Below are 26,074 nucleotides of genomic sequence, written 5' to 3'. Positions count from 1 at the left end.
GATGTTTGGTTACACTGAGCAGGCAGCTGTTACACTGTGACCGTCACCGGGTCACGTGGGCCTGTTAGTTCACCAAACCGAGGGCGAGGTCTCCGAGGTTCTTGAATGCACCACAAACAGCGCAAAGTCCGAGTGAGCCGCTGAAAGTCAGATCTGTTCTTCAAAGCAGACTTTCAGCTTTATTTCAAGCTTAAATGTAATCTGATGTAGTCAGTATTTAAAGTCAGGCTCTGTTATTGGCTGAAAACTCCGACAGACTCAGACATTTAGAACAAACTAAGAGTCGGATCAGCACAAATACTGACACAGAGATGGCTGCTGGCACTGCGCTGCTCTGCTGCACCTTGCTGTTTGTCCTTGTCTTCGTCTCTGCAGGTGAGATTGAACTAAACTGAGTTTCTCTCTGAGATAACAAGAAGTACAGGAGGATTATTTTCATCTGGATTCAGTTTGTCTGTGTGTGAAGGAGACACTAGGTACGAACTTTAAACTCAGCTTTAGACTCAGGTTGTTTGTTAGTCATTGACAATACCAACAAACGCAGACATTTATAACAATCTCAGTGTCGGGGCAGCAGAAGATAAACGCTTACAATCTGTAACATGTACTGCTCTGCTTAACTTTCCCATTTCAGCCTTTTCATGAGATTTAGATGTTAGAAAGCAGTGTAGAACTGGATCAGCAGCTCCTGTGGGAGACTGTACTTCCCCAGTTGTCTCAGGAAGTACATCCTCTGCTGGGTCTTTTTGAGGATAGAGGAGATGTTGGTCTCCCACCTCAGGTCATAGGAGATGGTGGTAAGAACTTGAAGGTCTCCACAGTTGCTACCGGGCTGTCTGATATGGTGAGGGGGAGCAGAGTTGAGGGATGTCTCCTGAAGTCCACTGCGATAGAGTCATGACAATAAAAGAATATGACTTTAAGGACTTAACAACATTACTTCAGTTATACTACACCAACATCTCTGACACATTAGCACTAAGGGAACACTGAATGACCTGCTGGGTTTTGTCCATAAAACTACTCGTCTAAGATTACCACAAAGTAAAAGATCTCTCAGCAAAATTATGCAACATTTTAGGCACTATTGCCCCGATCAACTCAGTGAGCTGAGATTTCTTATTCCAAACATGAACCACTGTTACAGCAACAGACATGGACCACTGGTGTCCCACACAACAACTCAATGTGGACTATGTGAAGCAGCCAAACACATGCCTTCTCCTCTCATTAACTGAGATAAACTGCTGGCATGTTTGTTTTACATCTATACTGTCCAGTGTCTCCTGGTGGACATACAGCAGCATTGTTTAATCTCATTTGAGTCATTGTTGACCTTAGTCATGTTTTTAGTCTTCTGAGAGCACTGAAGCTTCTTTCAGCCTCAGTACATGCGTTTTATCCTCAGATTAAAATTATTATTATTCTGTGCTTGATGTGCCTCACCTTTGGCCCTGGCTCCTCCCCTCTGACTGCACTAGGTCATATTGCCACCTGATAAAATAACACATTGATTTGTGCCATATAAAAAGTGAGACATGGCAATTCAGATTCTTTGTCCAATATACACTAATGAAACAATTTACATCAGCAGCCTGACAATTGTCATGATAATAAATACTAGTTAATCTATAGCACCATAACATCAGTCAGTCACCTGTGACCTTGCCTCTTCACCTCTGTCTGAGCTACAACATGGCAGAGCTGCCTCTGTCACCTGATGAATAACAGTGAGACATTCCACATACATGCAGTCACACATGTGCGTCAAATACAGTCATGAACCAACAAGTCATCATCCAGTTCCACCTGTGATCTTGTGTCACCATTACTCTCTGAGCTCTCTGTTGGTTCTTCTGTCACCTGACAAATAGGACATACATGACAATAAGAATAAAATGTGGAGCTGCTTCAGTGTTTCTGTCACTTTGTGCAGATTTTGACTCATCAGTAATGTTTGTAGGGTGAGTGCATTTTTAAAACACTTTGTGAAACTGCACTACAAGGTGGAACATTTGCAACATCATGACTACCTCATAATATTTGTCTCAAAAATGAACACTATGAATATGCCAGTGCCATTAGGATGAAATTATTGTGTCACCAACATTTGAATGTTAGACATATAATTCTAACAGCCTCTGTAAACTAATATCCGGGCTGCTCAAAGCTGCCGTTTTCTCTGACAGTTTCAATCAAAATTAGAAATGCTGCTCTGAGACTGATAGAACTGCTGCCTGCTGTGCAGCTAGTTTCCAAAACACGTTATGCTAAAACTAAACAGAGCTCCCTGAAGGGCACAGCCAATCACATTGGCCATATTTGTCACATGACGTAGGACGCCAGTAGAGAACGTAATTCAACTCTTTCTGCACCGCTGGGTGAAGGAGACGTTGACAGATCGATTTTTCTTTCTATTGGGTTTGATTTCTTTACTCGCAGAGATCAAATTATTGGTGGGGACAATTCAATAAAAGCTGAATATTGGTGGGGACATGTCCCTTCCGTCCATGCCAAATCTACACCCTTGGTTATAACAGAAAATCTGTCACTCTCTCTCTATCTTTCACTCACACAGACACGCACACCACCGCCATCAACTTTGCTGAATTGCTAATGAAAAACATTGATCAGGCAGCTGTGATTGAGCAGCAATCCAACTATTTTCACGGTTGTTGTGGTCGTGATTATTTTGTGAGGCCACATCGAAAAGGCTCGGATGAGCTTTCCAAAGTTCTACAAGTGCCTCCATCGCTTGTGTCCGGATGCTCCGTCTTTTTCCACCGACATTTATGTGTTTGCGCGTGCGTAGTGTGAGAAACTGCGGACGCGCAAATGGGGCAAAAATCGCACAGTGTAAGCCCAGCATTAAGGAGATAACACATATCCACAGCAGAAGCTTCATCACAGATCAGACACAAATAACGCCACGATGTTTGGTTACACTGAGCAGGCAGTTGTTACACTGTGACCGTCACCGGGTCACGTGGGCCTGTTAGTTCACCAAACCGAGGGCGAGGTCTCCGAGGTTCTTGAATGCACCACAAACAGCGCAAAGTCCGAGTGAGCCGCTGAAAGTCAGATCTGTTCTTCAAAGCAGACTTTCAGCTTTATTTCAAGCTTAAATGTAATCTGATGTAGTCAGTATTTAAAGTCAGGCTCTGTTATTGACTGAAAACTCCGACAGACTCAGACATTTAGAACAAACTAAGAGTCGGATCAGCACAAATACTGACACAGAGATGGCTGCTGGCACTGCGCTGCTCTGCTGCACTTTGCTGTTTGTCCTTGTCTTCGTCTCTGCAGGTGAGATTGAACTAAACTGAGTTTCTCTCTGAGATAACAAGAAGTACAGGAGGATTATTTTCATCTGGATTCAGTTTGTCTGTGTGTGAAGGAGACACTAGGTACGAACTTTAAACTCAGCTTTAGACTCAGGTTGTTTGTTAGTCATTGACAATACCAACAAACGCAGACATTTATAACAATCTCAGTGTCGGGGCAGCAGAAGATAACACGCTTACAATCTGTAACATGTCTACTGCTCTGCTTAACTTTCCCATTTCAGCCTTTTCATGAGATTTAGATGTTAGAAAGCAGTGTAGAACTGGATCAGCAGCTCCTGTGGGAGACTGTACTTCCCCAGTTGTCTCAGGAAGTACATCCTCTGCTGGGTCTTTTTGAGGATAGAGGAGATGTTGGTCTCCCACCTCAGGTCATAGGAGATGGTGGTAAGAACTTGAAGGTCTCCACAGTTGCTACCGGGCTGTCTGATATGGTGAGGGGGAGCAGAGTTGAGGGATGTCTCCTGAAGTCCACTGTCATCTCTACAGTCTTAAGAGTGTTCAGCTCCAGATTGTGCTGACTGCACCAGAGTACCAGCCGCTCAACTTCCTGCCGGTATGCAGACTCATCACCATCCTGAATGAGGCCAATGACAGTGGTGTCATCTGCAAACTTTAGGAGTTTGACAGCCGAGTTCTTGGAGGTGCAGTCGTTAGTGTAGAGGGAGAACAGCAGTGGTGAGAGGACACATCCTTGAGGGGCACCAATACTGAGGGACCGGGTTTCAGAGGTGATCTCCCCCAGCCTCACTTGTTGCTTTCTGTCTGTCAGGAAGCTGGTGATCCACTGACAGGTAGCTGGTGACACGCTGAGCTGGGAGAGTTTGGAGGAGAGAAGTTCAGGCACAATGGTGTTAAAAGCCGAACTAAAGTCCACAAACAGGACCCTGGCATACGTTCCCGGGCGGTCGAGGTGTTGCAGGATGTAATGCAGCCACTGCATCATCCACCGACCTGTTTGCCCGGTAGGCAAACTGCAGAGGGTCCAACTGGTGGCCTGTAATGTCAGATGTTCAAAGGATTTCATGACCACATACATCAACGCGACAGGTCTATAATTATTCAGTCCTGTAATGGCAGGTTTCTTGGGGACCGGGATGATGGTGGAGGGTTTGAAGCAGGAAGGAACTTCACACATCTCCAGGGATCTGTTGAAGATGTGGGTAAAAATGGGAGCCAGCTGCTCAGCACAGGTTTTGAGGCAGGAGGGTGAAACACAGTCTGGTCCGTGGCTTTCCTAGGCTTCTGTTTCTGAAACAATCGGCTCACATCCTGAGTGTATATTCTGAGTTTTAGGGGGCAGGAAAGGGGGGTGAGAGGTGTGATGAAGGTCATTGAGTCAGGATTGGGGAGGGTGATGGTGGTTAGATGGTATTAACTAACAGATAATTTTTGTATTGGTCCAGCTTGTATGTGTAGGACATACAAGGCTGGGTATACTTAATATCTGTTATCCACCTGTGACAGACACAAAGAAGTGTAATGTGTGTGTCAGTGTGATGTTTTGTAGTTTCAGGAGTCAGTATACAGCTACAACAAATTATGTTCACTTATTATCAGCACATGTTGTTGTTCTGTGGAAGCTAACATCTTGTAGTTTCTGACACTTTGCATGTTTAGCATGAGGCTAAAATTCCCCCTCAGTGGGTCACTGGTGACCTGCTGGATGTTCAGAGGTTCATTAAATCCAACATGACTAAAAACTCAAATGTCAAAGGAAATAAACAAAATATTTAAAGTGAATCATTCTGGTCATAATTGTACTTTGACCTTTAACCTCTCTGCTCTGTGTTGTTTCCTCTTTCAGACCATAAATTCATCACAGCTAAGTCTGGACAGGACGTCCCTCTGACATGTCGAGCTCCAAACAGCAACATCACAGTTGTAAAGTGGAGCAAAGCTGACCTGGAGTCACGAAATGTTCTTTTCTATTGGACTCGTGACTTTGTTCCAGCCAACCAGCATCCATCTTTTAAGAACCGGGTGGATCTGCAGATGAAGGATGGAGACGTGTCTTTGATTCTGAAGGATGTGACGATCAAAGATGAAGGAAGATATGAATGTGGTGTCTTAATGGAAGAAGCAATATCATGGGAGCTCACCATCATCTACCTGAGTGTTGATCCTCCAGGTAAGTGAGTATTGAGTAGGACGTTCCAACTGTCACAGGCTGGGTCTCTGACCCAGCATTTTGAATTTTATTTTTGTAATTTTTGAAGTTTTCATGTTAGTTTGGTGATTATAAGTTTGCGTGTTATTCTTATTTAGGGTTTAGTGGATGTTTAGGTTTGTGATTATTTACCATCTGTCTCCTTGGTTTCTGTGTTTGGGTTCTTGTCTACTCTGTCATGTGTTTTAGGTCTGTTAAGCTTGTGTTGTAGTGTCTAAGTCTTAATGTTTCCTGTTTTATTTTGTGTTCTGTGTTCATGTAGTTAGTTTTACTTTCCCCTGTGTCATTATGTTTCATTTTGGTCAGCTGTGTCCTCATGCGTCTTTACTTCCCCTGATCACCTCATGTGTGTATTTAAGTCATCGGTCTTCCTTTGTTCAGTGTTGCATCGGCTGTATTAAATCTCCTAGCTCTTTTCACAGTTTCCCAGTCAAGTCAAAATAAGTCATAGTTTTTATGTTGTCTAGTCATAGTTTAAAGTCAAAGTCATAGTCGTAGTTTCCCAGTTTATGTTCAGGTTTCCCCTCAGTTAAGCCTTGTTTTTTCTCGAGTTTTCAGCCCTAAATAAAGGCTCGTTTTTTTTAAGTCCAATTTTGTCTCCTGGTCTCTGTCTGGACATGGGTCCTCTATCCTCTCCACGCGCCTGTGACACCAACGTAGCAAACATGTCCTTGAAGCCTCTTCCTTAGAGACCAAAGGTTGGATCAGAGCGAGCAGCTGAAAGGACACATCTATGAATGCAGTCAGAGACTTTCTCACAACCTCACACTTCATCTGATCAGGTTTAGACTCAGGTTGTCTGTTAGTCATTGACAATACCAACAGACTCAGACATTTATAACAACCTTAGTGTCAGAGCTGCAAAATACCACGCAGATAACACGCTTACAATCTGTAACATGTGTATTCCTCTGTTTGACTTTCCTGTTTCAGCCTTTTGATGAGATTTAGATGTTAGAAAGCAAATGATGCTTAAAGAGGAATAGAATGTATGAGCCTGGTTGACATGTTAACAATATTATCTAACAAATATTTTCATATTAGTCCATTTTGTGTGAGAAGGACATACAAGGCTGGGTGGACACTTAACATGTGTAATCCAGCTGTGACAGAGACAAAGAAGTGTAATGTGTGTGTCAGTGTGATGTGTTGTAGTGTCAGGAGTCAGGATGCAGCTACAAAGCTTCTTGTTCAGTGTATACAAACAGCTGTAGCTCCATAAAGGCAGCATGCAGAGACTCACAGTGTCTTATAATGAGAGGCTGCTTTCTCTCACACATTATGTTCACTTATTATCAGCACATGTTGTTGTTCTGTGGAAGCTAACATCTTGTAGTTTCTGACACTTTGCATGTTTAGCATGAGGCTAAAATTCCCCCTCAGTGGGTCACTGGTGACCTGCTGGATGTTCAGAGGTTCATTAAAACCAACACGACTAAAAACTCAAATGTCAAAGGAAATAAACAAAATATTTAAAGTCAATCATTCTGATCATAATTGTACTTTGACCTTTAACCTCTCTGCTCTGTGTTGTTTCCTCTTTCAGACCAGAAAACCATCACAGCGGTGCCTGGACAGGATGTAATTCTGCCATGTCGAGCTCCAATTAACAAGATCAAAGTTGTAAAGTGGAGCAGAGCTGACCTGGAAGATGAATATGTGCTTTTGTACATGAATCAGGACTTTTTTCCAGAAAACCAGCATCCATCTTTTAAGAACCGGGTGGATCTGCAGGACAGACAGATGAAGGATGGAGACGTGTCTTTGATTCTGAAGGATGTGACGATTAATGATGAAGGAGCATACGTGTGTCGTGTCAGCGTGGATGAAAAACACTCATGGAAACTCAGCATCATCTACCTTCGTGTTGTTCCTCCAGGTGAGTGAGTAGAGTTGAGTGTGTGATCAGAGGTGAAGCTGCTTAATGGTTGTTGTTGGATGAGAGCGAGCAGCTGAAAGGACACATCTATGAATGCAGTCAGACACTTTCTCACAACCTCACACTTCATCTGATCACATTTAGACTCAGCTTTAGAGTCAGGCTGTAGTCACTGAGACTATAGACACACACATTTTTAATAAGCTAAGTAGTTTCAGGAGTCAGTATGCAGCTACAAAGCTTTTTGTTCAGTGTATACAAACAGCTGTAGCTACAGAAAAGGCAGCATGCAGAGACTCACAGTGTCATGTCAAGTCAAGTGAAGTCAAGTTTATTTATAAAGCACATTTAAAAACAACCAAGGCTGACCAAAGTGCTGTACAATAAAATACAAATATAAAATACAATAAAACACAAGTACATGAAACACCTCACTGATAAAACAATAAGTTAATACAGTAAGTTAAACCTTGCTAAAAGCCAATGAGAAGAGGTGAGTTTTAAGAGCAGTTTTAAAAGTTCCTAGGCTTGTGGAGAATCTGATGTGAGGAGGTAAACTGTTCCACAGTCTGGGTGCAGCCACAGCAAAAGCCCTCTCTCCCCTAGTCTTTAATCTCTACCTGGGAACATCTAAAAGCATCAGGTCTGCTGACCTCAAAGATCTCCTGGGGCGGTAAATGCAAAGAAGCTCTGCCAGGTAAGGAGGTGCAGTACCGTTAAGAACCTTAAAAACCAGCAGTAAAATTTTAAAATCAATCCTAAAAGCGACTGGGAGCCAGTGGAGAGAGCAGAGGACCGGAGTGATGTGGTCTCTCTTTTTGGAACCGGTCAGCATGCGAGCAGCAGCGTTCTGCACCAGTTGGAGGCGATGCAGACAGGAACGATCTAAACCAGCATAAAGGGAGTTACAGTAGTCCAGCCGTGATGTAATAAAAGCATGGACCACCCTTTCTAGATCGTTCCTGCACAGGTAGGACTTGACTTTAGCTAAAATCCGTAGATGATAAAAAGATCCCTTGACCACGGAGCTGATTTGTTTATTTTTGTTAAAAGCACTGTCAAAAGTAACACCGAGGCTCTTAATGGAGGAAGTACACAGTGTCTTATTCAGTAAAAGAATTGATGTTACAATCCCTGATAATGCATTGCTTCAAATGGAGAAAGTCTTGAGGGATGGCTGCTATGAGGAAACGTGGACCAGAAACTCTCCCAGCGGGACACACCGTTGTGTGCCTCACCTTCACAGGGTGTTTTAGTATTTTATCACAAGCTACTCTGCTATTTTTCCTTTTACCTTCTAACCAACCCACTTAGTCAGAAGGAACAACTCATATGACTCCTACACCTTCCTTGATTAGATTCAGGGATTAGAAATCTGACCTAGATTATAATATTAAAATTTTAGGACACATCAGCAGTAGTGAACCTTAGATTCATCCGGTGTTTGGGCTATTATCACTAGACACCCTCATCCCAGGTGGCCCTGCCTGGGTTGACTTCTGAGGACCTGGTTGTGTCTCCATGTGTATCTGCCTTGAGTAAGGCTAGTCCTACAACCAACAGAGATGTGCTTGAGTGTTGCTGGGACTGTAAATTGTCAAGAGTGAACAAGCATTGATAGTGTAATCTACAGCTGTGGCCAAACGTTTAGAGAATGAGAAGTGTTCTTTGCTTATTTACAAAGTTTGCTGTTTCAGTGATAGTTGTATATCATATTATATCACTTCAAACAGAGGTGATCCAGTAATGCTGCACTAATGAATTAGACTAACTATTCACTTTAGCTAAAGTTATTAAGTTAGCTAAAGATTTGGGATGCTGTGTAAGGCATAAATAAAGCTAAAATACAAAGGTTTGGACACCGTTTTGCATGTTTCCCTACTGTAGGGGTCTCTGCAAGCATACAGAGGGGTACTCTGAGAGGGTACAAGATGACAACTTTGGAATTCTACTAGAAACAGTCGATCATATTTGTTTGTCAAAGCTGAATTCAGGGCAAACTACGCTAAATTAGCATTTTGAGCTAACAGCTACAATAAGCATAAAAGTTACCTTACGGCTATCATTTGTTAACATGACGCTTGTTCTTATACATGTAATACATTTATTACCAACCTGAGAGTTTATCCGCTGGTCATTCGACATGACGAATGACTTCTGAAGTCTTAATTCAGCTCAAGACGCTGTCGATTCCCGTCAGTAACACTTTCGGTCCGCCAGTAAAACGTAGTTCTATTAATCTGCGCTTGAACCGGAACCGGATGTAAGTTCCAAAAAACTGAATTTTGGAACTGAAATTGAATTGTAGAACTGAAACTGAATGGTGAGAAGTGAAACTGAAATTATTCGAGAGCTGAATTTTTAAAGGATAAAATGCAGTTTCAAAGCAAATCAATTCATTTTCAAAATATAAATTCAATTTCAAATTAGACTAATTCAAATTCAGTTTTCAAAAGCATTTATTCAAGTTACAATTCAGATTCAATCTGAGCAATTCAAATTCAAATTGAACTTATTCAAATTCAGTTTCTGATGGCACAGATTTCTGCCCATAGGAGTGCTTTCTCTCACTGATTATGTTTACTTTTATCACATGTTAGCACATGTTTTTGTTCTGTGGAAGCTAACATCTTGTAGTTTCTGACACTTTGCATGTTTAGCAAGAGGCTAAAATTCACCCTCAGTGGGTCACTGGTGACCTGGTGGTAAGGCTGTGCGATATGACCAAAATCTGATAACCCGATATAAGACATTTATTGTCCTGACAACGATATATATCCCAAAAATGTTACATTTTCTCTAAATTCAGTGAATCTCGGATCAACTCGACTTGCATGAAGTGTTTTCAGCTGGGTGTACCTGGAGTCAAGGGTTTTGACTAAAGCATGAAGTTATACATTTGTAGACATTGAAATGGTTGCTTTTTTCTTTGTCAGTGTTTATTACACGGCGTGTAAGGTTCTAAGGTTTATTTTTTAGCACCTGACGGGTCTTTTTTTGCTTCTCATCCGTAAACACTCTGCATACTATTTCATGTGATTCATTTTATTTTGAAAAATCTCAATAGGATCTTCAGCTTTATTGTGAAAGGTTTATGTGGAAAACAAACAGGCGGACGGCGGAGGCACGCGAGTGTTGTTGCTAACGACAACACATAAAAGCAGTTGCTTGTCTGTCTGTAGTCTGGTTATTTTAAATATAAGAGAAAGAGAGAACTTTAAGAAATGAATTCTACAGTGACCATCAAAACGATGAAAAAAAATATTGCCGCAAACAGTTTATTTTGCGACGCCATGAAGCAAGGGATAGAGTAATATGAAACGATAGACCTTTTTATATTGTCATCTGTTGGGATTTAAATATATAATCATAATACTTATTTGCTGATTAGATTGTTTTATGAGACTTGACTAGGTCACAGGCTGACAGGAAACTGCATGTTTTTGTAGAATATGAGGAGCTGCAGGCAGAAAGTGAAACTAAGTAGAGTGTTTGATCGAAACGTAAAGTGTGTGTGACGTCTAGAGGAAGAATATAAATAATCAGGCTTCCTGTTTTCTGTCTGAGACTTCGGCTGGCGTGTCTGTGTGCTCAGTCTCCATATTCCGGAATATGTAAAATTAAAGATCATTTTTTAAGTTAGACCTCTTTGAGCCGTGTCTTTCTTGGCCGTTGAAGAATACAAAGAACTGGATTTAATACATCCGATATATATTTTTTATATCGAACAGCCCTACCTGGTGGATGTTCAGAGGTTCATGAAAACCAGCATGACTAAAAACTCAAATGTCAAAGGAAGCTACATAATTGTACTTTGACCTTTAACCTCTCTGCTCTGTGTTGTTTCCTCTTTCAGACCCCAAAATTCTCACAGCTGAGTCTGGACAGGACGTCACTCTCCCATGTCGAGCTCCAAACAGCAACATCAGAGTTGTACAGTGGAACAAAGCTTATCTGAAGTCAGGAATTGTCCTTTCATACCGGAATGGTCAATTTGTTCCAATTTTCCAGCATCCATCTTTTAAGAACCGGGTGGACCTGCAGGACAGACAGATGAAGGATGGAGACATGTCTTTGATTCTGAAGGATGTGACGATTAATGACACTGGAGCATACATGTGTGGTGTCAGCATGGCAGAAAAACACTCATGGGAGCCCATTAACATTGTTTATCTGATTGTTGTTGATCCTCCAGGTGAGTGAGTAGAGTTGAGTGTCTGTGTGATCAGAGGTGAAGCTGCTTCCTGGTTGTTGATGTCTGTTTGTTGTATGGGTGAGCTGGTGGATGTCAGAGGTAGACAGATGTTTCTCCAGCTGTTGTCTTTGTGGCTGGTAGTCTAGAGTTGTAGAGCAGCATTGTTTGGTTAGAGCAGAAACAAAGACATTTATGAATCCGTCTCTTCTTCTCTTGCTCTCTAACTCGTCTGTAAACATGTGTGGGGAAACTCAATGTTAAAGCCTACAACTGGAGGGGGAGGGGAGGGGTGAAGCTGGTGGTTGTGAGTCTGTGAAAGTGAATCCTGCGGTGCCATAGCTGGTGAAAACGTACTTAGTGCAGACACAAAACGTCCATCAGCTTCAAAGTGTGTCAGAAAAATGTCCACATGGTGACTGATGGATGAGAGAGGTCCCAGTGTTGTTGTTGTGCACAAATCATTGAACAACACAAACACTTAGAGCTGCTTTCAGTGCTGCCTGTTGTGTTACTGTCCTTGTCTTTGTCTCTGCAGGTGAGATTGAACTAAACTGAGTTTAGAAGTGATCTGAGAAGTACAGGAGGATAATTTTCATATGGATCCAGTTTGTCTGTGTGTGTGAAGGAGACACGAGGCTGAGTGGACACTTAACATCTGTAATCCAGCTGTGACAGACACAAAGAAGTGTAATGTGTGTGTCAGTGTGATGTGTTGTAGTGTCAGGAGTCAGTATGCAGCTACAAAGCTTTTTGTTCAGTGTATACAAACAGCTATAGCTCCATAAAGGCAGCATGCAGAGACTCACAGTGTCTTATAATGAGAGGCTGCTTTCTCTCACACATTATGTTCACTTATTATCAGCACATTTGGCTCGGTCATGGGGAATGAGACAAGATGCAGAAAATACTTTTTCTGTGAGGTTGTTTTATTCTTCAACTGTACTCAGAAAAGCACAGTTTAACATTTAACATTTAAGTTGAACTATTCCACTGGCTCAGCCTAAAACTGTCTTTCAGGTTCTGTGACAACAGTAAACATTAGGGGTGCAACGATACACAAATTTCACGGTTCAGTTTGGTTCGATACTTTGGTGTCACTGTTCGATATTTTTTCGATACAAAAAAATGTTCATGCTGGTTTAATTTGTCATTTATTAAAATTATAAATATATATTTTAACTCAAAAGTATAGTTTTTAAATTTAATGTTGCTGAATCAACAAAACAATAAAATAAAATGAATCTATCTGATTGAGAAATCACCCATCTTTGGAAAAGAGAGTTTATTACAGAGAAATGGCTCTTTCCAAAATAAAAGCTATACTATACGCTTCTTCTGGGCTATATTCTCAGCAGCATATTAAACATATATAAGGAGAATCATGTGCTAACGGCTGTCTAAATGACTTTGGTAAAGTTTGTAGCATGCGTGCTTGTTGTTTTTTTCTGCTTCCACTTGTCTTTGCACTAGGATGATGTCGGCGTCAATGTGCAGTCATATTCGTTGTGTTCCCACTAGTGCTGTCAGCGTTAATCTTGTTAAAATGACATTAACACCATAACGCCGCTAATCTCAGTTAACGAGTTGCTGCAGATCGCCCCATGCGTGGGGCTGGACGGCATAAACACGTTAACGAACTAACTGCGCTAATGCACTAGTTCCCACCAATTGAGCATTGCGTGGCACATCCGACATACTGTTTTACTTTTGTCCATGACACGCTTACCTTCAGGTTCATACTTCACATGAAAACCAAGATAGTTCCAAACGCCAGATCTGAATGAGGGTGGGGGAGGTTCAGTTTCGGGTAGCGTTGAGGCAGTTGCCATGTTGCAACGAGCTTAGCTTCTGTCTCGCTAGCTTACGCTGTGCTCAGTGGATCTGCACTCGACAGTGCAGCCTAGGCAGAGTAGTCAAACACAGATCCACTGAGCGCTCAACACAGACAGCATCGTCAGAAGAAAAGTTGATAAAATGCGCGCTCTGGCTTCAAGTGGCTCTTAAAGGGACAGTATACCCCCAAAATGCAAGGTCTACTCATCACCATGACAACTCTACAAACAGACCTCTCGTAGACAGGCAAATAGTTAAAAACACAATAAACTTTTTTAAACGCTTTTTATGTTAATTTGTCTACACATGTTGTTGTTCTGTGGAAGCTAACATCTTGTAGTTTCTGACACTTTGCATGTTTAACATGAGGCTAAAATTCCCCCTCAGTGGGTCGCTGGTGACCAGGTGGATGTTCAGAGGTTCATTAAATCCAACATGACTAAAAACTCAAATGTCAAAAGAAATGAACAAAATATTTAAAGTAAGTCATTCTGATCATAATTGTACTTTGACCTTTAACCTCTTTGCTCTGTGTTGTTTCCTCTTTCAGACCCCAAAATTCTCAAAGCTGAGTCTGGACAGAACATCACTCTCCCATGTCGAGCTCCAAACAGCAACATTACAGCTGTAAATTGGACCAGAGCTGATCTGAAGTCAGGAATTGTCCTTTCATACCGGAATGGTCAATTTGTTCCAATTTTCCAGCATCCATCTTTTAAGAACCGGGTGGATCTGCAGGACAGGCAGATGAAGGATGGAGACGTGTCTTTGATTCTAGAGAATGTGACGATTAATGACACTGGAGCATACGTGTGTGGTGTCAGTGTGGCAGAAAAAGACTCATGGGAGCCCATCAACATTGTTTACCTGAGTGTTACAGGTGAGTGAGTAGAGCTGAGTGTGTGTGTGAGTCTGTGAAAGTGAATCCTGCCGGTGCCATAGCTGGTGAAAACATACTTAGTGCAGACACAAAACGTCCATCAGCTTGAAAGTGTGTCAGAAAAATGTCCACATGGTGACTGATGGATGAGAGAGGTCCCATTGTTGTTGTTGTGCACAAATCATTGAACAACACAAACACTTAGAGCTGCTTTCAGTGCTGCCTGTTTTGTTACTGCACAAAACAGGCTCAATGACATTAACGTATTCTGAATACTCTGGATTACTTAATATATTAACATGCTTTTTACAACTACATGAATGTACTATTGCTGTGTAATTTATTACTGTTTGTTACAGGCCTTCTATAGGATCTGTTTTTAAACAGAAAAGCAGAGATTGGAGACATGAGTTGCGCTCGGTCTGCAGGCTCTTCCTTCGTCTGATTTATTAACTGAATTGCACTGTGTTCTTTTCTGTTCATTTAGACACACACATTTCTCTTTTAACACCAAAAACACATTCAATCAGGTCCATATGTTCAACTGTTCAACTGGTTTTTCTCACAAGTATACACTTACAAAATAATTGTCTTTTATCCTTATTTACAATAAATCTGTAATTACATTCTGCTGCTGTTCAGCATCAATAACATTTCTGTGCAGTACTGTTAACACTGCGATTAACCCGCTTATATTACTATTGTAACCTATTTGTATTTTAACAGATTCAAATATCTAATGCATTTACAAAGAATAAATAAACATTTTGTATAGAAACAGTACACACCAGACTATTTACATTTGACACATAACAAGTAGGAAATGGGTTAGGTTGGAATAATCATAATCAGCTGTAATTTCCAATAACGTCAGGATAAAAGAGATGTGCCTAGGAGCTACATTTGTCACAAAATAAAACAGGTAATAAGACCAGCTACCTCTTTAGACTACAAGTGGAATCGTGGCAACTCGCACTTTTCCACTCCCCTTTTTTTCCCTTCCTCACTCACAGACACATAACGAGTATGGCAGTCCATTCTCCCTGCAGCACGGACTACTGCCCATGAGGCTACATTCTTTAGGGCGATGCCTGTAACACTCTGCCTATTGCTTTCATATTAAAAAAATTGTTTGAATAATAATTTTTAAAATTATTTCTTCATGTCATTATGCGGTCCGTAAATAGAGATGACATGGGCCACGAGATTGAGACACAGGCATTAGGGCCTCTTAATGCATGTTTTGTTTGGATTTCCACTGGTGTGGAATTATTAAAAATAGAGAGGGCATAGCCTAACATATGAAACAGGAAAAGACCGCCAAGTAATCCATTTATTTCAACTGAGTATCTGCATTGTAAATGCCACCTTTTAAAATAGTAACTGTAACGGAATACAGTTACTCATATTTAGTATTTAAAATGCGTAACGCCGGTACATGTATTCCGTTACTCCCCAACACTGCTTGTGCATGAATTGCTAATCACACAAATTACAGTAGTCATAAAGAAATCATCCTGGAAAACACTGTTTTATATTAAAGCTGACCTCCCCTTTTTGACACATGGTTTCCCCCATGTGTCAATTCACCAGAACTAGAAGAATAAAAAGGAAAAAGGTTAGTTACATTATTTCCCAACCAACATCAGAAATTTTCCTCTGAAGTAGCTTTGCGCCACGCCTGTAAACCCGTGTTAGAAAATAAAATCAGTATGAATTTCATGTTAAGTATGTCTAACTCCTGGCTCCGCCTGGAGCTTGCATCCACACCACGACTGCCTCAAAACAAACTCTGTGAGTTCATATGAGCTTCACATATGCAAACACCTGGAGGTCAGAAGAGTAATGAGGCATCCAACACTACAGTCACCAGTTTGTGTTGTGCAATTTATTTCCCCAGAAAATTAAACCACTACTGTTGCCATAATTTGCCCAAATCCTAGATCATCCCATATGTTTATGCCAACACATTATACATTGTGACTGTCCTTTTAAATACGTCACTCACTTGTTTAATGCTATGAGCTCAGCCATTCGAGATAAATAGTGATATAATAGTACATGGTACAATAAAACTTCCTGTAATTACTGCACATTCTGCTTTATTAAACCTATGTCTGTCTGCTGGATGCCAAATCCCCCAGATGGACTCTTAGAGTAAAAACAACATTAGAGTCCTGGATGTCAGGCCTGGATAAACAGATTCCAGAGGTGCTGCTGTAAATCATGAAGTTAACAATTTGCTGCTGCTGTGAAAGGAGTGACACTGGTTTCAACACAGTATATTTTCACATTACATTTTCCTCCCTGTAACATGACATTTTCCAACAATACAGTGTCATACCATACAGTGGGGCAAAAAAGTATTTAGTCAGCCACCGATTGTGCAAGTTCCCCCACTTAAAATGATGACAGAGGTCAGTAATTTGCACCAGAGGTACACTTCAACTGTGAGAGACAGAATGTGAAAAGAAAATCCATGAATTCACATGGTAGGATTTGTAAAGAATTTATTCGTAAATCAGGGTGGAAAATAAGTATTTGGTCACCTCAAACAAGGAAAATCTCTGGCTCTCACAGACCTGTAACGTCTTCTGTAAGAAGCTTTTCTGTCCCCCACTCGTTACCTGTATGAATGGCACCTGTTTGAACTCATCATCTGTATAAAAGACACCTGTCCACAGCCTCAAACAGTCAGACTCCAAACGCCGCCATGGCCAAGACCAAAGAGCTTTCGAAGGACACCAGGAAAAGTATTGTAGACCTGCACCAGACTGGGAAGAGTGAATCTACAATAGGCAAGCAGCTTGGTGTGAAAAAATCAACTGTGGGAGCAATCATCAGAAAATGGAAGACATACAAGACCACTGATAATCTCCCTCGATCTGGGGCTCCATGCAAGATCTCATCCCGTGGGGTCAAAATGATCATGAGAACGGTGAGCAAAGATCCCAGAACCACACGGGGGGACCTGGTGAATGACCTGCAGAGAGCTGGGACCAAAGTAACAAAGGTCACCATCAGTAACACACTACAACGGCAGGGAATCAAATCCCGCAGTGCCAGACGTGTTCCGCTGCTGAAGCCAGTGCATGTCCAGGCCCGTCTGAAGTTTGCCAGAGAGCACATGGATGATACAGCAGAGGATTGGGACAATGTCATGTGGTCAGATGAAACCAAAGTAGAACTTTTTGGTATAAACTCAACTCGTCGTGTTTGGAGGAAGAAGAATACTGAGTTGCATCCCAAGAACACCATACCTACTGTGAAGCATGGAGGTGGAAACATCATGCTATGGGGCTGTTTTCCTGCCAACGGGACAGGACGACTGATCCGTGTTAAGGACAGAATGAATGGGGCCATGTATCGTGAGATTTTGAGCCAAAACCTCCTTCCATCAGTGAGAACTTTGAAGATGAAACGAGGCTGGGTCTTCCAACATGACAATGATCCAAAACACACCGCCCGGGCAACAAAGGAGTGGCTCCGTAAGAAGCATTTGAAAGTCCTGGAGTGGCCTAGCCAGTCTCCAGACCTCAACCCCATAGAAAATCTGTGGCGGGAGTTGAAAGTCCGTGTTGCTCGGCGACAGCCCCAAAACATCACTGCTCTCGAGAAGATCTGCATGGAGGAATGGGCCAAAATACCAGCTACTGTGTGTGCAAACCTGGTAAAGACCTATAGTAAACGTTTGACCTCTGTTATTGCCGACAAAGGTTATGTTACAAAGTATTGAGTTGTATTTTTGTTATTGACCAAATACTTATTTTCCACCCTGATTTACGAATAAATTCTTTACAAATCCTACCATGTGGATTCATGGATTTTTTTTTCACATTCTGTCTCTCACAGTTGAAGTGTACCTCTGGTGCAAATTACTGACCTCTGTCATCATTTTAAGTGGGGGAACTTGCACAATCGGTGGCTGACTAAATACTTTTTTGCCCCACTGTAACTAACCACGCAGCCAGTAAGAACACCGTTTCCTTCACAAAAAATCAGTAGCACAGATAAGTGGCAACTAAAGTCCGCAGGGCCCACAAGCTGATGTGAACCTAGGATGTTGCCTTAATTTTCCTCCTCCTGTAAAAAAACCCAAAACAAAATAAAACATACATACATGCACCCCTTTCCCCACTGTCTGGGTGGAGCAGGTGCAATCTTGCGTATCAGTATCAAGTCAGTCAAACTTTTGTCCCCATTGTAGAGTTGGATGTCTCGAGACCGGTCACTTTTACGTGGTCTTGGTCTTCTCTTGGTCTCAACGGACTTTGGTCTTGGTCTTGGATCACTCGGTCTTGTCTTGGTTTCACTGTCTGGGTCTCGCTGTCTCAGATCGACATAGTGGTCGAGAGATTTGGAGTCAACAATATCCATGACAAACAACGTAATGTTCGATAATGTGTCATGCGCAAAAGCATCAGCTCTAAGAGCCTTGCTTAGAGAGTGCTTTATAGTGAATCAGAAGAGTCGACTCCCATTGAGTGAGAGACGGCTCCTCACTTAATTTCCTTTCGCTGCTCAGCTCTCACACAGCTCAGCTATGCCTCCATATTGTGGCCAATCACATGCGAGGATATAGGATAATATCATTGTGTGAAAAACAGAGAGGGTGAGAGATGCGACAGTCAAGTTGAGTGTGCGTCCTCTCAGTACACGAGTGAGACAGTAGACAGCAGTGAGGAGGGCTGTGCGAGTGCATTGCAAAAACACACAAATATGCCTGAAACCCGTAAACGAAGCAGCATCTGGCTGCAGTTTAAAGACGTTTTTGTCTCGGTCTGTCTTGGTCTTGGTGTTGTCTTGGTTTAGGCGGTCTTGACTACAAACAACCCCATTGTTAACCCAATCAGTCCCCTCATGTTTATTGCTGGCTGCAGAACTTCTCGTGCCACTGAAGTTTCCACTGCCAGCAATATGATGTAATTACAAAAGTTTTTTTTAAAACAATTCTTTATAATTTTAGAATAGATTGAATCGTTACAATCATTTTAGACACAGGGACATACCATCTGATGTGGTCAGTGTCCCAGATGCCTTTCGAATTATGTGACAACCCCTTGGTTTCGATTTACGAAAATTTTCGACTTACGAAAGACCCTCGGGAACAGATTAATTTCGTAAATTGGGGTTCCACTGTAATAAAACAAAACCCAATAATCTGACAAAAAATCGCGGCCCAATCATTCATCCTACACACATCAGCCGATTTCCATCGAGCTGTGAACACACACACTCTCACTCCCTGTTACACAACAACAACAACAACAACAACAACAATCTTTATTTATAGAGCACATTAAAAGCCAGGGGCATGCCAAAGTGCTTTACATAAAACAATAAAACAATAAAATGATTTACACTAAAACATCGGAGTCATATAAGTGTGGGATTATGTTCACAGGTAAAAACCACTAATAGGAATAATCTATAGCACACAGCTATAGCAAAGTAGAACTGTACCATCATACACAGTGATAGAGAACATAGACAACGCAACAATAAAATAATAAAAATAATTAGCACTATAACGTCAGAGTCATATAAGTGTGAGATTATGTTCACAGGTAAAAACCACTAATAAGAATAAACTATAGCACACAGCTATAGCAGAGTAAAGCTGTACCATCAAACACAGTGATAGAAAACATTGACAGCGCAGGACAACGCAAAACAACCAGACACATTAATAGAATAACTCACTAGAAGCGAGGCGAGAATTTAACTAGTAGAAAAAGCAAGTTCAAACAAATATGTTTTAAGCCGTGATTTAAAAGATTGGCATCCGGGCGTCTGATTCTATTCAATCGGGAGATTGTTCCACAGCTCAGGTGCAGCTAGAGCAAACGCTCGATCACCTCTAGACTTCAAGCGAGATCTGGGCTGAACCAATGACTGTGAGGAAGATCTTAAGGCCCTCGTAGGAAGATATGAATTTAAGAGTTCCTTAAGTTAACTTGGCCCTGTGTTATTAGTAATTTTAAAAGTAAACAACAGAATTTTAAATTGAATACGAAATTTCACAGGCAACCAGTGCAGATCAGCAAGGACGGGAGTGATGTGAGCAAACTTCTTAGTTTTAGTTAGAATGCGTGCAGCGGCATTCTGGACTGTCTGTAATCTATGTAAAAGGGTAGAGTGGAGACCATAATAAAGTGAATTACAGTAATCTAGTCTTGACGTTACAAAGGCATGGATAAGCTTTTCCAAGTCATTGTGCGGGATGTAGTGTTTGGCCTTGGAAATAAGGCGAAGTTGGTAGAAACTAGATCTGACGACAGCGGATACTTGTTTATCAAGTTTAAATGAGCTGTCAAGTAGCACACCCAAATTCCTAACAGTGTCAGGGAAAGAACTAGTGAGGAAGCCAAAAGCATCATGAAGTTTGGCACGAAGAGCGTCACTGCCAAAGATCATAATTTCAGTTTTCTTATCGTTAAGGATAAGAAAATTTGCCAGAAGCCATTGCTTGACCTCACACATGCACTCTCGAAAGTTACTCACGGACATAGCTAGATCATCATTCAGCTCAAAATAGATCTGGATGTCATCGGCATAATAGTGAAAGGCAATGTGGTATTTCTCAAAAATGACACTTAAAGGAAGCATATACAGTGAGAACAGGGTAGGGCCTAACACAGATCCCTGGGGGACACCACAGCAAAACACACACACTTCTTCTCACTGCATTCCTCAGTTTTTCTTAAAGTTCACACTACTCTATTCAACAAACACCTTTCCTTAAACCACAACTTCATATAGTGCACTGGATGTTTTCTTCTTTCTTTTTTTTTTTTACACACCCTCTGGAGCGCTCTCACTCTATGGCGAGGACGATCTCCCCAGGCTGAACCCCAGGCTTATAACTGTGACTTCCTGTTTATCTGGCTGAGGCAGCTCTTACTACGCATTTTATGACAGGCATACCCCCACTGTCAATAAATTCCTCACTCTATGCATTTACACACCAAAGTTTACAGCTAAACTAACTCATTTGGCATGTCAGACGTCAGGGTTTAGCAACTTAATCTCATTCTTGAGAGTTTTAAGATGCCGTGTGATCAAACTGCATATTTCAGAGTTGCCTTTTATTGTGGGTAGCACACCTGTGCACTACACAATATTCATGCTTTCTAATCAGCACCTTGAAATGCCACACGTGTGAAGTGGGGTGGATTATGTCAGCAAACGAGAAGTTCTCACTAATACAATATCTTATAGTAATGGGTCCTTTGTGTATGTAGAAAATGTTTCAGATCTTTAAGTTCAGCTCATGAAAAATGGGAGCAAAAACAAAAGTGTTGCGTTTATATCCGGTTGTTCAGTCTGACGTCACTAGCCGTGTCTGGGTCTAAACTCCGCTGCAGGTCCATATATCAAACGATCACTATGGCATTACTGAGAGTTGAAAAACTGTCTAAAGTCTTTCATCTTTAATAAAATGATCAGCGTTCTGCTCTACCAGGTGTAACAATTGAGTTTAACATCCAGGCATCCATGAAAACGGAATTTATGACATTTAACGGAGTTAGAAGTTATGATGATGATGGATTGGATTTATATAGCGCTTTTCAAGGCACCCAAAGCGCTTTACAATACCACTATTCATTCACTCTCACATTCACACACTGGTGGAGGCAAGCTACAGTTGTAGCCACAGCTGCCCTGGGGCAGACTGACAGAAGCGAGGCTGCCATATCGCGCCATCGGCCCCTCTGGCCAACACCAGTAGGCAAGTAGGGTAAAGTGTCTTGCCCAAGGACACAACGACCAGGACAGAGAGCCCAGGGATCGAACCGGCGACCTTCCGGTTACAGATGCGATTCCCAACCCCCTGAGCCACGGTCGCCCTGCAGGGAGTTAGCTCGCTAGCTTCTATCTAAATACAATACCACGTGTTTTAAACCTAGTACGTGGGACCACCAGTAGCCTTTGACTTGAAGACCTACGTGCTCGGGATGAAGCATGAGGTTTCAACAGGTCAGAGATATACTGGGGAGCTTCACCGTGCAGAGCTCTAAAAGTTACAACTAAAATTTTAAAATGAACCCTAAAATTTACAGGCAACCAATGAAGAGAAGCCAAAACTGGAGTAATGTGTGACCTCTTGTTTGTACCAGTTAAAAGTCTTGCCGCTGCATTCTGTACAGACTGAAGGCGATCCAGAGCTGTTTTGTTGAGACATGTAAAAAGACCGTTACAATAATCCAAACAAGAAGAGATAAAAGCATGAATAATCATCTCAAGTTCTGCCTTTGACACCAGTAGCCTGAGTTTAGAAATGTTTCTTAGATGATAAAAACAGTTCCGGACAAGTTGTTTAAAGTGTTTCTCAGGAGACATTGAACTGTCAAATATAACACCTAAAAATGAAGGCAGAAAGCTAAACAGCAGTGATGTTTGTAGGGTTACTGAAGTTGGGCTAGCTGGTATACAATGATGTGCTACGTGACCGCTAGCGACACAGCTACGTTAGCATAATATAAACAAGCTAACTTTTTTTCCACTCGATAAAAGTTAACGCGAGTGTTCTCGGTGGTCAGGAACAAATGTAATCGCATGGCAGGATGCTGTAAAAGGACCAAACTTCAGCCAGGAGAACAACTGAGATAATCCATCCACAATACGAGGTTAGTCATTCATATACTGCTGCATGGGCTGGGCTGTAGTTACATCCTAAGGTTTTAAAAAAATTAACTTAAATAAATGATTAGCGGTAATGAAAGCCGAGGGAGGTCAACAGTGATCACTGACATGACATTAAACATGTTAACAACACAAAAGTCATATTAAACGCAGACTACTTTAGGCCCGGAAGTAGGATTCCTCACGTCATCACTGAACAATCGGATTCAGGAGTGCACATAAGTGGTCCGCAGGTGCATTTCAAAATAAAAGGCACGCACCAGATAAGAAGTTGCAACGCGTGTTTGCGTACATAAGATTTTCCGGAGGACAGACATTTGTTTAGAACTCTTAAAGATTTACTTTGAAAGCGCATGCACATCTGCGGACCACTTATGTACCACTTATGTTACCCTGTTTATATTTTTGTTCAGTGTATATACAATAGAATAAGTACTATACAAATAGAATAAAATACTTTGTTACATAGAGAAAACTGCACTTGGTGCCACTGCACATTAAGGAGAAAGGGCGAGATTTACATTTGTGTATGGGATGTGTGTGTGTGTCTGTCAGCACGTGTGTGGTCATCTGCAGAGACCATGTTGCAGAGTCTGACAGCAGTGGGGAGGAAAGACCTGCGAAAGCTCTCTGTCTCACATCGTGGGTGCTGCAACCACTGAAGGAGCTGCTCAGTGCTGTCAGAGTCTCCTTCATGAGGCAGAGACAGCTTAGTCACCGTTCTCCTGTCACTCACCACCTCCACTGGGTCCAGAGGGCATCCTAGATCAGAGCTGGCCCTCCGGATCAGCCTGTTCAGTCTCTTCCTGTGCCCAGCAGAGATGCTGCCGCCCCAGCAGACCACACCGTAAAAAATAGCTGAGGGCACCACAGAGTCACAGCTATGGGTAATTGAGAGTTTCCAATTAACCCCACTATTTAATTAATCCCCACTAAGTGCATGTCTTTGGACTGTGGGAGGAAGCCGGAGTATCTGGAGAGAACGCATGCAAACATGGTGAAAACATGCGAACTCCACACAGTTTGTGTCTGATGGTGGAATTGAACTCAGGACTTTCTTGGTGGTTAGCATTGGTGTTGTGAGGCAACAATGCTAACCACCATGCCACTGTGCAAAGTTAAATTAATTAATTTTATTCATTCACAGTTGAGAACAAACAAGCTGATCTTTGTACTAACTTATTATTCACAGTAAATTCCATAAAAGCCTCAATTCAGTTTGTTTGTGTAACTGAATTAAATAGTGCAAATTTTACAGAAATGAATTCAGAAATTAATTCAATAATGTTAATGATGAGTTAATGATCACACTGAGCTCTCTGAGAGTTGGGAAAGTCATCTTTTAGCTATATTTTTGAAAGCAGTCTGTCAGTTCTCACTATTTTATTTATTATTATTATTATTATCTTATTATTTGAAGTGCTTCATATATAAAGGTTGTAAATTGTGTACAGTGTAGTTTGGTTGGTGTGACAGAGCTGTTATCATCGAATCTGAACAGGTTCAGATGTTTCAGCCTCATAATAAATAAACACATTTTCAGAGACTCGAGGATTTGACCTTCCAAAAGTCTCAAACATGTTTTAATGAGCTCTCACAGATCTGCAGCCAAACAGGTCAAATTATAAAGAACAGCTGGATGAAACAAACATGACCTCTGACCTCGAAGGAGCTGTCAGACCTGTTAAGTTGTAATTTTATTTTCATTTTTTTTCTTTTATGGTAAAAACAAGATGGAGGCTTCAGTTTTGGTCAGATCATGTGTTTCCTGTTTTTAAATTAAACACACAGAAAATCCCCCAGTATAAACATTTTCTCACTTAATACATATTGTGAATGAATTTATTAACCTAGTCTTCTGAACTAGATGAGGAAAATAATTCTATTCTATTATTCACTCATCACCTGCCTGACAGCTGACACCTGTTTCTCACCTGCAGATCAGTCGGGAAGATATCCGGTATGGATGATAGTTTTTCTGGGAATTCTTCTTCTTCTTCCTCTTATTATTATTTTATGGATATAGGCAAAAATACAAAAACAGAGAATCAAACATCGCAAACAGGTATGAGGTTCTGCAAAGTTTTCAAAGCCGAATTCTGAGTCTCCGCCTGCTGTTCCAAGAAGTCACAGTTACTGAAGAAAGAAAGATGATCAAGGACAGAAAAAACTGATGATGCTGATCTTCGTCTTCAGTCTCCACTGCTGAACTGGTGAATCAGGCGATCTGAGGACAGACATAAATAATCTCTTCTGAACATCCATCAGACGGCTGAATATATTAAACATCTCTGCTGATCATCCTGTTCAGACACAGACCAACAGTGTGTGTCTGTGCTGTCTGTCAGTGACTCTGAACTACAGTTTATTCATCTTCAGGCTGTTCATGAGATTTACTGACACAAAGTCAAACTGTGTTACAAACATACATGAATTTCTGATCTCAGAGTCAGTGAGTGTTTTTGTGTTGGAGCTTCAGGTTTGGCAAATTAAATAGAACTATTTTATGTTGGTATGATTTTATTTATTACCTTCATTTGACTTTTTCCTCCTTACGTACAGAAAACGGTTTGTATAAAAAATCTTTGTTTTAGCTGACATTACTTTTGTTTAGTTTTTTAATCCATCTTTAATTGTGGGTTGTTTTGTTATTATTGTTGTTGTTGTTGTTTGGTTGAGCACATTACAAGTACATATTTGCTTACTCTGTATGCTCAAATGTGACCCGTTATAGCCAACAGAAGTTTTGTTCATCCTGATACCTGCAATTTTGTGGAATCCCTCTTTGATAAATGTTGTGGGTCTATGACCGGAGAACACCACAAACGAGTACAGGAGACGTTTCAGTGCAACTGTAACATTCCTGACTGCCCGACAGACGGTAGCCTTGGAAACGTGCTCAGCGTCACCAATATTATACAGAAAGCTCCCGTTTGCAAAAAACCGAAGTGCAATACAAATAATATGTACAGAACTGAGAGAATGTCCGCGATGTGTCACATGAGCAATATTAGGCCTGAGGATGTTATTCAAATAAATTCTAGATTGTGCTGAAAAACGGTAACGTTCACACAGGAAATCATCAGGAAATGATAAAATATCCAAACGCGCTCTAATCACTCTCTCC

The 26,074-nt window shown here is 41.4% G+C and overlaps 1 protein-coding gene across 4 annotated transcripts; it reads left to right on the top strand.

The window, feature by feature from the left end:
* On the top strand, positions 1–25,618 carry LOC120720275 (polymeric immunoglobulin receptor-like). 4 transcript variants are annotated; one of them, XR_005692856.1, is made up of 7 exons: positions 2,974–3,306; positions 5,152–5,475; positions 7,061–7,393; positions 11,250–11,588; positions 13,972–14,301; positions 23,503–23,834; positions 24,888–25,618. XR_005692856.1 is itself a non-coding variant. In XM_040009897.1 (6 exons), exons 1-6 carry the CDS (start codon positions 312–314, stop codon positions 23,607–23,609), a joined length of 1,497 nt encoding a protein of 498 aa, XP_039865831.1. In that variant the 5' UTR covers positions 1–311; the 3' UTR covers positions 23,610–25,618. The 4 variants fall into 4 exon arrangements, 3 of the variants coding, with proteins under 3 accessions (XP_039865831.1, XP_039865830.1, XP_039865832.1); XM_040009897.1 differs by lacking the exon at positions 2,974–3,306 and adding an exon at positions 1–375 and having other exon boundaries at positions 23,503–25,618; XM_040009896.1 differs by having other exon boundaries at positions 23,503–25,618.
* Positions 25,619–26,074: the final 456 nt, after the last annotated feature.

The sequence above is a fragment of the Simochromis diagramma genome, unplaced genomic scaffold (assembly GCF_900408965.1).
Source record: "Simochromis diagramma unplaced genomic scaffold, fSimDia1.1 OVJJ01000574.1, whole genome shotgun sequence".
Classification (NCBI taxonomy): Eukaryota; Metazoa; Chordata; class Actinopteri; order Cichliformes; family Cichlidae; genus Simochromis; species Simochromis diagramma.
The sequence above is the reverse complement of the archived record's forward strand: the minus strand, read 5'-3'. Positions and strand labels throughout refer to the sequence as shown.